The 18543-nt window shown below is 33.1% G+C and overlaps 1 protein-coding gene across 3 annotated transcripts in view; it reads right to left on the bottom strand.

Annotated features, from left to right (window-relative positions):
* The window catches only part of Elk (Eag-like K[+] channel), a 28277-nt gene that overhangs the window by 1837 nt on the left and 7897 nt on the right, over positions 1 to 18543 (bottom strand). The window contains exons 2-14 of one of the 3 annotated variants that reach the window (XM_018456297.1): positions 15398 to 15631; positions 11776 to 11907; positions 10712 to 10839; positions 10049 to 10277; positions 8015 to 8178; positions 7122 to 7335; positions 5912 to 6091; positions 5455 to 5654; positions 5054 to 5303; positions 4568 to 4827; positions 4075 to 4223; positions 3219 to 3387; positions 1531 to 1915 (exon numbers count right to left, since the gene is read on the bottom strand). In XM_018456297.1, coding sequence (XP_018311799.1) covers positions 1531 to 1915; positions 3219 to 3387; positions 4075 to 4223; positions 4568 to 4827; positions 5054 to 5303; positions 5455 to 5654; positions 5912 to 6091; positions 7122 to 7335; positions 8015 to 8178; positions 10049 to 10277; positions 10712 to 10839; positions 11776 to 11907; positions 15398 to 15631 — 2694 coding nt within the window. Of the gene's footprint in view, positions 1 to 1530; positions 1916 to 3218; positions 3388 to 4074; positions 4227 to 4567; positions 4828 to 5053; positions 5304 to 5454; positions 5655 to 5911; positions 6092 to 7121; positions 7336 to 8014; positions 8179 to 10048; positions 10278 to 10711; positions 10840 to 11775; positions 11908 to 15397; positions 15632 to 18543 lie in introns of all 3 variants that reach the window. The other 2 variants (XM_018456298.1, XM_018456296.1) reach the window with 2 other exon arrangements.

Genomic DNA, 18543 nt, shown 5'->3' with positions numbered 1-18543 from the left:
AATAAGTTGCAATTGTAAAACGTAAAAGCGATAGACAATTAGAAGCGCCAATTAACTATTGACAGTTTCTAATTAACTGTTTGCGAATTACGTTTTGCGATTACACACAGAGAGGTCTTTACTCTTAAGTTTTCAACATCGAGCTGGATTCGACATAAAATTTGTATATACTTTTTTTCTGTATTGTTTTAATTAAAAGCAATTATATCAATATTTCGTTTTATGTATTGCGTTGTTAAATATTTACAACAAATTTAGATTTTTGGCACTTAAATTTAATATAAAAGGAAACTTGGTCTCTTTATTCGAACAAATGCTTCAAGTGATATCATGTTAATTATTTAAATCAGATCATTGAAATTTAAAATAAAAAGTAATAAATTGTGCTTTTAAACATATTAATAATTAATTAGATAATGCTTTTGTGACTAATTCCAGTTAGTAGATTACTTTATGTACAAAAGCTGTACGTTTCGCGGATTATCTCCGTGTCCAAATCCATTGTTAGAATGCCAACGTTTCGTGAACATTGCAGTTCACTTCATCATGATGAGGAGCAACCTGATACTTCTATTATTGATGAAGTATTACTGATGAGGTATTACTGATGAAGCGAATTGCAATGTTCACGAAACGTTGGAATTCTAATAAAGGATCTGAACATCGAGATAATCCACAAAACGTATAGCTTCTGTATATTAATTATAACATATTTAATATACAGTTACTTCGGACAAATGCTTGTTTTTACTTTCTATAAAAAAGTAATTAAAAATTTTTATTTCAAAATCTTTCTATTTATTTTTATTTACTTGAAGTTGGTGAAGTAAAATATTAAATTTGTTGCGAAGTGCAAAAGGTTAACTTATAAATAAATGAGTTTGTCGAACATGTCACGACGTGATTATTTTTCACGTAGAGATATTCTTGCCAAAAGAGAAAATATCTGTTAGAAAAACATATGAATAACTTATATGCAAGAAGATATTCCATGTAGGATGCTAAGGTGAAAGGTATCCCCTTTGCAAAATACCCCTTCGGTAGTTTAAATCCATCACCGTATAACCCTATGCTTCTTATGGGAACATACGATCATGGACGCAGGCACCTTCGCAACGAGATATCTCTGTAGAAAGATATATTTCTACTGTGGTGGAACTCTTTTCACAGAGGAGTATTTTCTCCTTGGAAAAATCCCTATTGCGAAAAATGTTGAAACGCGTGTTCACGGAATTGTATGAGTGTGATTATCCTCCCTATATGATGAGATGTATCTTTTTCGTAATACATATATTAAATATCTATATATAGGAGAAAATGTATATTTATTCCCTATAAGAAATATTTTTCCATGTATATATATTACACGCTCGTGTTATCCAAGAAACTATCTCTTTTCTGAACAGATAGAAAATCTTTCTGTATCAAGCTATTGTTTTATAAATTTTTGACAATCCTTTGATTCTGTTTACAAAACTACTTCTTTGTATTAAAAAAAAGTCCCTTGTATAACACTCAAGATCAAATTACCTGTAGTTGGAGATTGCGAAGGCGATTGCTGGGGCGAGCCCGCCAAAGGTGATAAGGGCTCGTAGGGGGGCGGTGGAGGCGATGATGGCGATGGCGTGGGTGATGGGGGTGGTAACCTGAGAACGATGTCCGGATCGAGGCCGAGGGCCTTTAGGGCCCTGTGAGGATTCGCACGCACCCATGTTTCAAATAGATCGACCGGCCAATCCGTCTGCGTCGACGCGTCGATCAATCTCGCTGGCGGATTCCAACAAATGGCGTCCGGGGGATGGGACGAGCTCCTGGCGAGGACCCCACTGCCACGGCTCGCCGCCGGGGTCGGTAGATTCGGATTACTTTGGGGTGAGCAGGCGAGCATCTGCAACGCTTGAATAGCGTTGCGCACCTGTCGATTCAATGTATCATTTTAATTCCGCGGCTGAACTTTTCTCAAATGATAAATCCGTGGATATTTTGAATTTGCTCAAATAAAATTCTTAAAAAATAACAAATTTATCGTAAACAATTTCTCTTGAAATTTATTCGTTTTATAAATAGCCCTGTCCTATCCTAGTATTTTAGTTGGAAAATTTGTGTAAAATTTAACGCATTTTATATATCCCAAATCAAATTTTTAAGTTAATTTAACACAAGGTAAATATTATGTATGTTAGGAAGTAACATAAATGTTATATAAAAAATTAATACGAAAAACGTAATATTGACACAATTTATATAAGCAGTCATATTTCTTTATTAAAATCAACATTTATAATATGTTAAATTAACACATTTTATTCATTTATCTTAGAATTTATGCTTCAAAAAACATTATTTTTATGTTGTTTCACTTACTCGTAAATTGTGTTATTTTTACGCTAAGAAATATTGAATATCAATTTAACATTTGAATATTTAGAAAAAAAATTCAAATAACACAATTACGTTATATCAAATACATACACTAACATTCAAATATAATAAAATTCAACACAAAATTTTTTAACAAGGACTTGAGTGGACCGTTTCCAAAACAAATACAAAATGGTTTTTTACTATGTGCTGTATGATATTCTATCCTGTATGATATTCTATCCTGTATGATATTTTATTTACCAGTGTTTTTTAATTGCAAAGAATTTCCAAGTGTGTCGCGAAAATTATTGTAGAGAAAGTAAAAAAAGCGAAAAAAATTTTTAAATATAACAAAAAAGTAAGTGAGATGCAAAAAAATGTTTCAAAAATTGTGAAAATTATCTAAATTATATTGTGTTTGCTCTCATTTTAACCAAAGTGATTAGAACTTTATTTTTTATTTCTGAATGTTATGTTTCTAAAACGTGTGCACCTAATATTGTACTTCAAGAAATTTGGCTTGTTATTTAATATGCCGTAAATTGAAAAAGATTAAAAAACGCTGTTCTTTGCATATATGTACAAAGTGTTGTACAACATCATCCATTGCTTCAAAGTTACAAATTACTTTTTCGTAATGAAATATTAAAAAATTGAAAATTAATTGTTAGTTCATATCACAAGGTCAATATTTGTTAATTGCACGTCATATAATTTTTGGATATAATTGGATTATAAAGGGTTAAAGCCAAGAAATCTCGGAGGATTAAGAAGCAGTAGTAGTTAAGTGAATATAAAATAATTTGGCATAATGTCTCTTAGCCGGATTGAAACAAAGGATCCGTATAAAGTACCTCGCAACTGAGCGTAGCAACATCCTGGTGCAGCGTGGAAAACTGATTATCGAGTCTCTCAACCGATCCTCGAATATGTTCCTCTACAGATTCTTGCGCGATCACTTGCGCCGCCCTTCCTCCTCGCAGCAAGACGCCCCTTGCACGTCTGCCTTCTCTATAATCTTCCCTGATATTTCAAACAAAGTTAACTTTATTCCTCATTATGCGATCTAAAATATCGAGAATATTCAGAGAGACAAGACGGTGTTGGAATCATGGCGCGAAAATCCCAAAGTAAAAAATCTAGAAGTGGGTTATACTTCGCCACAGTTTCTCAACGATATAAGTATGTCATCGTCTAAAGCCGGATCGAATGCGATTTGGGATATTCTCAAGTTCTACGAGCGGAAAATCGTATTATCCTACAATCGAAATTTTCTTTCTTTACAGAAGGTAGCGACAAATTGCGCCTTTTACAATCCGAGATATTTTTTTTACGCCTCAGCTTTATTTAAAGCAAAAAAGGAATGTTATTTTTTAGAACTAATAATTTATTGAATATAAATAGTCAATAAATAAAAAGAATTAAATATATATTTAAGTTATTATTTTTTTCGAAAAAATAGATCGATGCAACAAATATTTAGTTACAGAAAAAGTGAGAAAGTAAAACAACTGGATTCACTTTTTTCTACTCTCTATTCTATCCATTATTTCAACCTTTTTACGCCGTTGAAACTTTTATCTTGCCATCGTTTACTTAACGTTCTTTCCTTTTTTAGTATTTTACATTTCCTAAGAGGATATTTCCATAAGTCTCTTCCATAATTTCTTTTTTCAATATTAGGGTTTCTTTTTTTCGATAAGGGCTTACCTGAACTTGGCATGTCGTGGGCTCGAAGAGGTGTGAAGCGGTGATTTGTTTGGGGGTGAGAGGGGAGAAGTTTCGCCCTCCTCGGCTAGATTCTCGTCGTCCTCGCTGATGGAGGGCAGTGTCAATGACGGGCCATTTATATCGGACTCCTGCTAAAATTTACGTGACAAGAGGGCTAGTAAATTTCACTTGGGCAGAGTCTCAATGATCTTTGTAGAATAATATGCATTCTTTTTATAATTATATATAGATATGGAATTAATTCTTCTATATTTAAAATTAAAAATTAATATCTTCTAAAATATTTAAGTATCATATTTCGAACTCTTTTCGATAATTCTCTAAATAATACTTTAATACTTAAAATGATATCGAATCCCTTTAGTAATTCTACTTCTCCCTTTCTTTCCATTCTCTTCTTCCCTCCCTTTTCTCTTTTCCTCTCTTTCTCTTTCACTTTCTTTCTCTCAAGGGAGAACACAGAGTTAATTACCTCTGCCTCGTATCCTTCACGCAAATTGTACGTAAGATCGTGTTGTATATCGTGCGCAAACTCTTGTTGATACTCGGGGTATAGTCGGAGGACCTCAACTAAGCCCTGCATGTGTATACACTTCAAATCGCAATATGTTAGCGCCTTGACGTCGCAGCTGGATTTTACTACATCAACCGAGCCAGATCCAGTTGTGCCGCCACCATTATTTCCGTGTTGCAGATGAACGTTTATATCGCACCCCACTAAATCCCCTTTTCCTTAAAAGATACATCAGGGATGAGGTCTGCTCGCAAATTAATAATTTCATGCATTTAGTTGCGTGTCAATTTAAAAAAATCTTAACTGATCTAAAATTAACATATTTATTCAATGTAAAATATTTCGAGCTTAAGCATTTATCCGTAATTTGCAATAAAATTAAATATTGACAAAAGAGAATAAATCACGAATAACAGAATCTGAGTATTAAATTACGTTTATTACCTAAAATTGCTACCACCATATCATTTTGCACAACTTCCATAGATCCATTGCACAAATAATAGATGTACGAAAGGGCATCGCCTTTGTGGACGAGAAATTCGCCGGGGGCGCAGAAATTATTTCTGATATGCAGTGAGAGTAGCTTTAGACATCCTTGTGAAGCGGCTTCGAATATCGGTAAACTTAAAATTTCTCGATGAAGATGCATTGAAACATCTCCTCGTAATTCCTCGGGAAATTGTTTGAGGGTCTAGAGAAGAATCATGATGTATTGTGATATACAACTATCGTAGCAATATTTTTTCAATTTATTTTTTATTTAGTGTTTTAATCTAACCGAAGTTATCGATGTTATATATTAATATAACACTTTAATTAAAAAGAAGTCTGATGTTCTTTACCTCGTGCACGTCAATACCATGGTTCAGTGACCACATAGTCTGAAAGTAATCCTGCATTCGCTGCTTGAGTTCCTCCGGAATTTGATGTAAGATTAAAAAATCTTTGAGATCTCGCAACTTCGTCTGATACTGGGATCTTCGAGAGTACATTCTTTGAATAATTGCAGTAACATTGCCAAATACCACAGCGTGCATGAGAGCTGAAATGTAAATCTTGTGCACTATACCTTGGGTGGAGTATATAAAATGTACATAAAATATGATCGATTTCACATTAAATCGCCATTAGTATCACGCAAGGGACAATGCTCAACTAATTCCCGACAAGCATATGAGCTAATGATAAAACTTATAATAGCATTACAACATATTAATATGATAAAATTCATAATACCTCACCAGGAAATTTTACAGGCAACATGCAAATCTTATTTTTTATAATTAGATCAAAACTTACCCCCAATCAACATTGTACAAATAGAGAAAAATTTTTCTGAGAAAGTATTTGCCGAAACATTTCCGAAACCTACGGAAGTTAGACTACTGCAAGTAAAATATAATGCTGTTATGTAGCTTTCTGTGTGCGTGACGTTTTGCACTGATATTTTTAATTTCTCAGCCAAAGTATGTATCCAACCTAGAACATATTAACGGCAATTCCAGCGTTTCGATTTTCAGTTTAATAAACGTTTATCATGTTTTGCCTCATTCATTGAAGTGCTAATTACAATAGGTTTGCTCGCGTCGCATGTTCGCTCCAACGTGTTCTTACCATAGGTCCTATTCATTCTAACGAGCGCATTAAAGTGAATAAGTGTTATGGAGCATATTAAAGCATGTTGAAACATGCGACGCGAGCAAACTTTATATTTTCATACAATTTAATAAAATCATCGTCCGGTTGTGTACTCTCTAACACTTTTAGAATAAATTTCACTTTACAGAGTAAAAATTGAGCCACTCTTTTTCAAGACTGACTTAATTTTCTCTGTAGAATGACATTCCACTTCAAAGAATTTATAGAGTAAATATTAACTTTTATATTTTTTGTTTCTGTTTCTACATTTATATTTTTATTTCCATATTTTGTGTTCAAGTTGTGAAACTTATATTTTCATATTTCTATTGAGAAGCGATTTTTATGATGACACAATTTCTCTCAATAACTATTGGATAACAATTCCCATAAATCTTATGTAAGAGTTTTCATATCGATAGGATCGTTTCTATAGTTGCAGATCCGTTCGCGCAATTCTGCGACGGATGTGTAGACATGTTTTCTCAAGAAATAGATAGCGTCGAGTGAATTTTATAGGTCACGAAGGCCGCAATTGTGTTCATATTGTTTTTATATTATGTAGAGAGAATACTTGCGTATATATATATATATATATTCTCGAAAGATTGGCAATCTAGCTGTTCCCAAGTACACGGTGTCTTACATTTTCCGTAAAAATTTCATGATATCCGTGTTACAGAATGTGGCAACTTGCGATCATTAAATAATGCTGAACCCTTATAGAAATTTAATACTATATAAATTTGACCAATTAATCAACTATTTTCAGTATTAAAAGTATTGTAACGATACTTTTAATATTCAAAACAATTAATTGGCTAGTACTAGTATTAAGTTTCTACAAGGGAATTGGCTTCAAAAGACTTACCTAGATCCCAATCCTTATCATTCCGTAATCGCTCCTTTTCGGCGATTACATACCAAATGCAAGCCAACCAATGTGCTACCACAATGAAGAAGAGCATAAGCATCGTTAAAATTACCGCGCTGTACTGTGAATATCTGTCCATTTTTTGTAAAAGTCGTGCGAGTCTCAGTAATCTTGTGAGTTTCACTAAGTGAATGTTACTATGTGCTGATTCCTACAACAGATATCGATAATAAATGTTTATTTAGTTCTGCATTTTTTAACGGTTCACATTAGGTTCTATATTACATTTTGAGATGTAGACGTTGTAGCAATTATAATATTATGTATTTTTTACTTCAAAACTAATTTTACTTATTTAATAAAAAAATTTTGCTAATAGTTGTTATTCAATTAAAAATAGCAACATTTTGGTGAGAAGATATTTTTCCTGATAATATTTAATGATTAATTTTGACATAATCTATCGATTTTCTATTACACCTAGGGCAAATTAATTAGCTTAGTTACTCTCTTCATTGGATTGATGCCTAACGGAAATTACTAATTACCGCAAAACTGATATTAGGACGCGAAAACATACCCATATACCGTTCTATGTAGATTTCTCCATCCTAATTCAAATACTCTTATATACTAGACTTCCATTTTGCTCCAATATTTCATTTTTGTTTAAATTTAATTTCCGTATTATAGAAAAACAAGAAATTTTTCTTAGATTGGATTAAAAGTTAAAAAGTGTCATAAAGAGTTGAATCTCTTGAAGATTGCAAGATGAGATTGCAAATTCAATATTTTGAAAAAAAGAGCTTATCGTAAAAGCTAGTTGCTTTTGTAAGAAAGTAAATAAGCTAACTCATAAAGCTATTTGTAAGCGGATGAAAGATACCTACCTCGCCACCGTAAACGTCTGAGGCATAGAGAAAATCAAACGGCAATGCCGCTACGAGGTCAACAAAGAACCAGCCTTTCACGTAATTCACGGCGATGCTTCTGCTATTGCTGACGACTTCGCCCTTTCTACTCACGTATGTTGTTCTGAAGTTCAAAACGATATCTGGGGAGGAATAACAGAGTATACATACATTCGCAATGAGCACGAAACGATCAGAATCTTTCGCACGTACGAGATACCAGAATATCTGGATTTCAACACAAAATCTCGGAAATTTTAATGCAACAAAAATGGGTTTTAAAATAAGCTCTTTAAGTGTTTTATAATTAAATAGGTTTTACATTTCAACTATTAATTGCAAAATATTGTCAATCTTGCTGAATAAATCACAATTACGACGCTCAAATGATCCACTGGTTTGCGTGAACTGTTTTTAATTAATCCTTTTTTATGGTGAAATGTCAATTAGGTACGATCTCGTCAAACGGGAAACATTGTTTTCAGCCCGGGGCGTGACAATAATAATGATTGCGAGCGAATGTAAACGTCAAGTTTGCATGTGCATCGCCTGACTACACGAAGAGGAGAAACTGGCTTTTCTGCTTGTTGTCCTGCCGAGTTTCTATTCCTGCAAACGTATCAAGCAGCTGAGCGAAACTTTGGCTTTGTACAATGAATGCCTTTTAATCCCGTTTGCAAATTGGATTTTAGCCGCGAAATTCACGTTCCACGTCCACTTGCCGTAGAAGTAACTTCGTTTAAAAGTCGCAGATAGTCGATATTTTACATATCATGTATCACACGTTGGCACACGTGAAATATCGTTATTTGTTAATTCTACATTAATCGTAATACGATACATTTATTAGAGAATCTGTCACTATATATATAAAATACTTTGCGATAAACTCGCGTGCACATCGTGAAGGAAAATGAAAGGTATGATCCAATTTATAATGCGGACGTCTTTTAATATATATTTTATCTACCTCGTTCAACTTCATGACAGCGCAATTTCGTTCGACAGTTAAAATCGATGTTAAACCGGCGAGTATATATTGAAAATGCATGTTGTTTATTTACCGAGGTTCGCGCACGATATATATATATATATATATATGTAGTATTCTACGAAAATGCTTGCGTCAGAATTAGCCTACAGTCTCAATATGGTAAACGATTAAAAAAAAATTAAATCAAAGGATTAACATTATAATGAACGCTCGCCATTAAATTAAAAGTTTCCTAAAGTCAAACCGCTTTTTTCATTATCATTAAATCCCCTGGTAATAGAACCCATTTCCCTATCCGATAACTTTCTTACGAAAAGTTCAAGCGTTGTTTTGTTTGCTCGATTATCGCGGATTTAAATGCATCGTTTTTCATTCTAGCACTTTACTAGACGTCGTAGTCAGCTAATTGGAAGGTCTCTACATTTTGTAAAAACATTTACAGAAAAATATTCTGCTGTGTTTTTATTTCCTGGAAGAAGCTGTTGTGCGACGACTGAATCGAAAGTCACTCATTATTGCGCGACGTACATATAGAGGAGGAAAGAAGGTGGCTGATCGTTTCTCTTGGTTTCGGTCTAACGAGCTCCACGTGTTGCCAATTGAACGACGGGTGGACTTTTCCTATTTCCTTCGCAGAAACATTATTCCAAAAGGGCAGGAGCAATCGATTCCTACTACGCGGTAGCGATTAAACCTTGATTTATTTTCTTATTTAGAAATAGTGCGTACATTTATGTGATTATATGTAGTGCAATGTTTAATGGTCCAATATGATAATTTATCGATGTTAAATTGAGAGCAATATCGAAAATGGTAAGCTAATTAATCTCGTTTATCAGCATTGTCGGAATTAATAAAAGCGTTAGGATCGTACGTTTTTTTTTTTAAATAAAGGATTCGTTTACCTGGAATAATCCAGGAGGATTACAGTTCAGATGAGAATCTCGTTAATGAGATGAAGGGATAAAGAGAGGTCTAAAGGGCAAGAGGATCGAAAATTGGAGATAGGATATACTCACCGATAATGAAGAGCACTTCGACGACAACGTCACTGACCATAGTAGGCCTATCGATGTTGATGAAGCTCGCGTTATAGGGAACGATTATTGCCACGTAAAAGGTCGCGATGAGAATCAACCAGTCCCAGCAGGATTTAAAGCCACCGTAATGGCTAAGAATAAATTGCGACTTTTTGACGGTTGTCGTTTTGTATTCCGGTAAAGGCGGCGCGGTTGAATGCAGAAGCGTCTAGAATGATATGCAATGTAAAAGGCAGAGCTCTCGTCCTGAATGTTACCAAATTTCTTGGTGGTCAAATAAGAACACATTTACTGTAAAACTTCTCTTTGCGGTATCAGTTTCTAAAGAAGATTTTACCCAACGAAGTATTTTCATTAGTTCCAAATGCAAATTAATTCGCAAAATAACATTTATAAAAGTTAAATGCTAATTTAATTCGAGAAATAAATTCCTCATACTGGCACATATCTCTGGAAATTTGAATATTATTTTAATCTTATTTGCGAATAAACGCAATAACCGTTAAATTTCAACATAACAAACAACATATTATTATGATAATAATAAATTCTCATTATTTTATCAATTATCGTCCTATAATAATTTAACTTTTAGTTCTCCATAAAAAAAACAGTAATTTTGAAGAAAATAAACAAACGTACATTGTTTAGCTTAATTTTGTGCTTATTGTCCTGCTTGTAATGGCCCGACAGTTGATAAAGGACGGCGCGACTTCTTCTCCTACCGTAATTGGAAGGCGGTGCCTCAGGGTCGATATTGCCATTCGAGTCTGAAATTGTAAATTGCGCTATTATTGGACCAGAAGAGAGAGATTACGTATGATTGCATAGAAATATTTAAGTATTCTGAAAAATAAAAATCACGCAAAAAGCATTAATTAGAAAAATGCAAACAGAAACACACAGGCAGGCACCCGTACGTACACACACACACACACACACACACGCGCGCGCGCGCGCGCGCGCACATCCTATAAAATGTACATTCCTACATATATATGTATAAATATAATATAGAATAAATAAATAAAAAATATATACATGTAAAAGTACATAATAAAAGAATTTCGCGATAAAAATTATTTTCTTGTCTTAAACAGTATTATTTTGCAATATAATTGTAACTAGATAAGATAATAAAAAAATCGGTATATACATTTTCAAAAATAAATATAATATTTGCATATACAATAAATAAAATTCTTCTTGCATAATAATACAAATTCTAATTTGGTGAATTGCTTTGTGTTCGGTGAATATCCTGCGTAAAGTTTGTAACCGACTAATCCGGTCTAATTAATGCTGCGACTGATTAAAATTCAAACGAGCATATTTGTTACGTATATAATACTATACGTAAAATTCGAAAAAAATACTTTATTATCATTTATTATTAAAAAACACGAGATTAGCACATTGGAATTTTTGTCAAACAGCGAATAATTCGGTTACCAACCCCGACATTGCGATAATGATTCGTGCAGCGTGTTGCGTGTCGCGCGGTGCTCGAAGTGCTCGACTCGTTAAAACGCGCTGAGTGAGAGAAAGACGTAAAAGGGCCAATTCCTACCCATCCTGCGATGCGAAACTCGTAAACTCCGAATTCAAGTTGTATTTTTGGCATGGCGCCGTGAGAGAACGCATCATTCCTCATTAAAATCGATCCACTTGCGCGTATTTAGCAGCGAAGCATGGTTAGAACTCACCACTATCGTGCAACTCACAGAGCTGAAGATTCTTCGTATGCGTGATGTCTTTGTGCGAGGCCAGGAACAGTACGACGTCGCCCTTCTCGTTTTTTATTGGAACAATGTCGAGTAAGCAATCGAATGGACTTCCTGCACAAATCAAACGAGACCGTTTACCGAAAGCAAGTGAAAACTGCAGTAATATCATTGATTGTCAATTTTGGAATGGCTGAGTCTTCTGTGAAACGATAAATTAATCGTTACAGAAAACCTTGCTACGATAATGAGCTACGTTATATTTGCGTCAGCTCCACTGCAAACGTATGCGCGTACAAAAAAAAACGTGACGTGAGCGACGGATTACGTCAAGTTTTTTCTAGCGAGGTATTTTTCGAAAAATTGCGAAACGTGTTGTAAAGGTACTAAGTAGACAATAAAAACAAAAATACGTTGGTCGCCGCGTAAACCTGCTTTTATGAAAATATATTGTGATTACACAATAAAAGATAAGATGACGTTTTATTAGATGCCTCCTGATGGAATTGCCGCAAATGCACGTCGGTGTGGCCTACAAAGGGAATGTCACGCCGTATACAGATGGGAATTCTGTCACCGACACGTTCCTTACTATCTCCTTTATAAAACATCTCTTTCATATTCAAAACTAATTTTTTTTTGTTTGAGCGGGATCTTAGTATACTTTTATATAACAATTATTATATTTCTCTCATTCAAAATTGATTTTTTTTCGGATCTTAATGCTTAATTAATTATTTAAGCATTAAGATTCCGCATAGACCGATAAAGCTTTTTCTTTACTTAGTGACAGGGTTGAATTGAAAGAAAAATATCATATTTTTAACTTAAAATTGTATACAGAATATATTCGTTAAAAATGAACAAAAAATAAATTTAAAAAAAGGGTTTTAAAGCTTAAAATCTCTACTTTCGAAGTGTCACTATGTTTCTCGAGTTTGTGGCAATTTTTACATATAAAAAACTATAGCTTTTAAATTTTAGGAGCATTTGAAAAAAACGATTTTGTAGAGAAAATTTAAGCTGGACAAAATAAAAAATTTTCTTCTAATTTTGTAGGCTTATTATGTGCCTGCAAAAATTACAAAATCGTTTTTTTTCGAATGCTCCTAAAATTTTTTGTTACTGAGTTATCCGAATTAAATAAAAGGAGCATTTTTTTATTTTCGCTGTCATAATTCCGTTAAAAAACATTGTACCGCAAAGAAACATACATTACTTTTCTTCTGAAGGATAACTAAGTAACAAAAAATTTGAGTTAAAACTGACATTATTTTCCTTCAGAAGAAAAGTAATGTCATAGTTTTAGCTTAAATTTATATATATTTTATTTTTTTAATTAGTAATTATATTATTCAATACAACTTTAAAAATCTGTTTTTAAATTACAATATAATGATTTTTAACGGAGTTATGAGCTATTAAAGTAAAAACTCCTTTTATTTTACCAGAATAATTCTGTAACAAAAATCTTAGGAACATTAAAAAAAATGATTTTGTGTAGGAAAAACTTTACATTAAAAAGTCAAATATTAACGCAAATTTTTTTTAGGCAGGCAACAAACCTGTGTGTGTGTGCAAAGTGAGTAGAAAATCCCATTTTGTCCAGCTCATAGTTTTTTATATGTAAAAATAACAAAACTCACAGAACTTAAAAAAACATAGTGACTCTTCGAAAGTATAGATTTTAAACTTTAAAACTCCTTTTCGAAATTAAAAGTTTATTTTTAACGCCCAGTCTATGTATAATTTGAGCTAAAAATGCGACATTACTTTTCTTCCTATTTTGTAAGTTACCTTTTAAGTTACCTTGTACGTATTTATTATAGAAATTGAGTATATAAAAAGTTTAAGTACTTTATGTTTCTATATTACCTATATTTTATCATTCAAACGAGGATATAAAAAAAGGCTGGTTTTGACCCAAAAAGATGTAATTAATAGGAATAAAATTTTTTTTAATTTCGACTTCCTAGATATAATCAACCTAATAAAAAATTCGTGAGATTTAGGGAATACCTTGAAAATTGTGCAAGGACATGGTTTTATATTATTTATAGAACATTATATATGTATAAAAATTCGGATAATGTATGGCACTACCTGCTACAAAAGCACTACCTGCATTTGAGTGAGTTTTTTCTGGGGGAGGGGAAGATGTGTTTTGTAATAACAAATGAAATATATATCCGCAACCTTGTCGAAAAGTGTACACAAAATGTTCATCACTCTTTACTCCTTCATCTTCGATGTCGACGTTTCGTAGATCATATGGTATGTAAGTATATATGTAGTAAATCATATGGTAGTAAATCATATGTGTGTAAGTTGGTTGAGATCGATAAAATAGCAACGCACATACATTATGTAATATTATGCATGTATTTTATTTACGTTTTTTATGTATTCATACATCATCTGAATTTCTATAAATATACAATGTTCTTGCTCAATTTTCAAGGTGTTCCTTAAATATATTCCACGAATTTTTTTAATAGGCTTATCGTATTCAAAAGATTAAAATTTACAAAAAAGCACTATTTCTTTATTTATTTTTTTGAATCTAAATCAGTCCATTTTTAACATCCTCCTTTTATACTAGTTTTTGTACTCAATTTTTATAACAAACATATAAGATAACGTATATAGTAACTTATAAGTAACTCATAAGTAACTTTCTCAATCCTGCTTAGTTGAGTATTCACGTGTGGTCTAATTTATTATTTATTTTTTCGTTTTCGATACTTTAGCGTTTTTTTTGTTTTTACATAATGCATATAGGTTGTTATAAAAGACGAAGGCAAATAATAATTTGATTTTTTATAGGAAGACGTAATAAAAGTAATCAACCTTGTTTTCTCGGGGTGTCTTGCAAGTTCGCGAACCGACAATTGACTTATATTTGCAATCACGCGGCCAATAAAAAAACTTAGTTAAACTATATCAGAAAAATAAATTCTAGATCAAAATAATAACATGAAAAGTATATTGTGGAGGGCCTCTCGATTAACTTTACTGTAGATTGATTTTCCCGTTGCGCGAAGAAAAAACGAAGAATGTCCGTCGGAGGCGCAGGCACAAGATTACTTCATTTGATTTTGCATAGCAAGTTTCTTTAGAAAATATTATATTCCTTAATGTTGCCCAAGCTCGAAAAATGGAAATCGATAATGACTCTACATTGCGTGGAGGTTCTCTTCCCTGTTCTCCATTTCTCCATTTCTTTTATACACTTTTTTAAATATAGATATATCATTAAAGATTCCATATTTTTTGCCATAATACATTACGTTATTATGTGAAACCGATATAACGGTTTTTTTTAATAATCTTTTATCTTTGATTTTTCCATATTCGAAAAACTGGAAAATTAAATATAATAAGATTCTAACAACAAAATGTACAATTTTAAATAAGGAAAATTGAGCAATAAGAGTCGAGCTATAGTAATTTTCTTGAAATACCAGGATTGAAGATACGCATCGTAAAATATATCTCTAGTGATGAAAACGAAGGTAACCTTTTATGACGTTGGCATAATATTCATAGCGCAATCGCTCATAATTCAGAGACATTCCATCATTCGATATCTCAAGGAACTCACCGTTCTTCTTGTAGAAAACAACTTCCATCTTCAATTCCGTCTTGCTCTCAAGACTCTTGTCGATCATGGCCTTTTCCTCCTCCTTCGTTTCCGGCCCGTAGAGAAACTTGCAAGCGCAACCCTTCTGCATGATTTGCGCTCGCGCGAATCCTGTCAACTCGCAGAATCCATCGGAGCAATAGACGATCGGATAGATCGTCGGAACCTGCGCATTTCCCAATACAAAGTTGCTGTCTGCGAACAGAAATAGAACACGTATATCACAGATTGATCGCAATTGATAATGGTAAAAGCGTGCTTTGAGGATGTAAAAGTTATTTGCTAAAATTGTATTATACGAAATTCTCTCTTTAACGTCAACGTCAATCGAAAAAAAAGTCATGTAAAGTGCTGGTTCTCTTTATCCAATTTTACATATTTTTTTTTGTAATCAACCCGTCCTCTTTTATAATTCTCTTTATGCTATGTATTTGTCTACGTACACATATGATATAATTTCACGCAATGCAAAAGCCCATCTAAAAATCTGACATTTTCATCAAACGCCCCAAAGAAGAAGATAGCTTCCCCCTGGAAATATATTTTTAGCTGATAATCTCCCTTCACGGTTCAACCTCCCTTATTATTCGTGTTAATTCCTATTTTCCGCGTCGCATGAAGGGTAGCTATAATCATCAAACAATATGGCATCGTTTCCGGATACTTTCTTATGATCGGATCAGAAGCTCACACGGGACAAAGGAAAGCATACAGGGTGCATGTCCTACACTGATTAAAGCATTCGTGCACGTGTTAAAGCTCTTAGGTTAATCGTTAACTCAAAAGAAAAAGACGCATACGTAGATACATATGTATGAAATTTTTCGTTTGTAAAGAGTCACGCCGTTGTTTTTACGCTTCGGAGTCTCCGTAGTTCTGACATTCGTATACAGAAAAAAATTTGCAAATTTTAAATAAATATTTACTCCAATAGTACTAACGAAATATTTACTAAATGTAAACATATATTTATTTTATTTAAACATAACTGTCTTATTTTGAATAAATATTTATTTACTATAAATAAATATTTCGTTAGTACTATTGGAGTAAATATTTATTTAAAATCTGCAAATTTTTTTTTCAGTGTAGATGCAGCAATTTCTATCCATACATTCACGCGAAACAACCTTGTTTTACCAACAAAATTCACGCTCGAGAAAACGCGCGTGTTTACAAAACAATATCGCATTTACCGCTCGTCATATTAATTTAAATGCACCTCACGAGTTATGCGTTTTCCGCTTCTGAGAACTCGCATTGGTGTATAATGTGTGAATCCTGAACAAGTACAATAAAAGTCGTTGCATAATGAAGTATCAACATTTTGCTGTCGTCATAAGGAGGCGTCATTCTGTATGAGGTAAGGAAAATAGAAAAAATCTCACAGGGTCAACATTAAAAAATAGCATCGCTTTTATCTTAGAGATTACGATGACGTTAGACTCATTGACGAAGTTATCGTTCAATGACTCGGATAATTAACTATGTAATGTTTGCATAACGAGTTCTTTTTTTTTCCAAAGCGTCATTATTTTGATTACGAATAGTACAATTAATTTATGTAACTCTCGGTTGTTTCAAATACATTGCGTCACAAACTTTGAGAAAACGATACAATAATACAAAGCTAGAAACGTAAATTTGCTAATTGTTAATTGCGGTAATAATTTGATCACAAACTACTAAACGATTATTAGCACCAGTGGAAAACGAGTCGTTCAGGGAAAAGTTTCGCCTGATTGCTCCGGAGGCGGTAACACCAAATAATTACGGAAATCCCACGAGGCTTCCGAACTCTGGACAAATTGCGTAAGTTATCGCCGGAACAACTCATCAAACGAAATAACTAATTAGTCGGTATCAAAGTGTTGATCGAATCATTTCTCTTCCGCTCACTTCCAGCTGTTCGGTAATTGTTATACCGTTGAGTTTTCCTTGATCTAACTTTATTCCACAAATTTCGTGCGACGGGTTTCTTTACTGTAACACGATCGGATTTTTCTTGAGCGTAATCTAAAGAGGTAGTACTGTATATATACGGTAGGAAACGTGAGCTGGTTGTTATATTTTCTAGGAAACTCAGTTATTTGAAGCTTCAATAATCAATATTTAAACAGTTTAAATTTTGGAGAAGTCGTAGAATTTACGCTCTACAGACAAAAAAGAAAGGATTTGAGGAATTATAAAACGATTCACATCATTAAAAACACGATTATTGCTTTGTACCCATTAATCCAGTGTATACGCAGTGTTTTAAAATTCATGGTCTAACAGTGATATATGTACATCAGTTGTGCGCATTAATTGTTATTTGTAATTTTCCAATCCTCTTGCAATAATAACGCGGTACAATTTCAATGACGACAAAAACATTCGTGAAAATTTCTGAGGGTCATACAGTTGATTGCGTAAATTACAAAGCTATAACGAGGATAAGTGAAAAAAATAATTATTTAATATAGAATAAAGATAAAATACATTATTTTTAACATTTTATCGTTGGCGCAATTTAATATTTTCATGGTGTATCAGTATTGACAAGCATTTAATACGCGAATTTAATTAAAACAATGGTTTAAGGTAATTATGATAAATCATGAATATAGAGAATAGCACGCGATATGTTCGTACGCATTCGTTGCTTATTATCTACTGCAGTCACGTTCCTTGTTGTCTTTGGGGCTCATAGAATATTCACGGATTAAAATATACGTGATGTTCAGCCAAAAATAATAATATTATTTTATACAGAGCCAGTATCAGTCGCGTGTTAATGTTTAATCGCAACATTATCATGGTCATTATGGATTATAGGAATAACACATAAGGTATGGATATTCGACGACCTTGTGAGCTGCGTCACGTTTCGCGGATTTAATTACAAGTTCGAACAGGGATAATTTAATAGAATAATTTTATTTAGCCAGTGGCAATTCCTTCTTTCTTGGATTTTCAGAAAAGACGTTTCAAATTTTAAAATTGTTAATTATGAGAGGCTCTCATTTCTTAATTATTCACGCTCTCGTAAAGAAATCGCGAGGGATTGGCAGCAATCAAATGATTAGCGTACTTATTTTAGATTTGTATTCGACTGTTTGTGTTGT

This window comes from Mycetomoellerius zeteki, unplaced genomic scaffold (genome assembly GCF_001594055.1).
Source record: "Mycetomoellerius zeteki isolate Tzet28-1 unplaced genomic scaffold, Tzet1.0 scaffold565, whole genome shotgun sequence".
Classification (NCBI taxonomy): Eukaryota; Metazoa; Arthropoda; class Insecta; order Hymenoptera; family Formicidae; genus Mycetomoellerius; species Mycetomoellerius zeteki.
The sequence above is the reverse complement of the archived record's forward strand: the minus strand, read 5'-3'. Positions and strand labels throughout refer to the sequence as shown.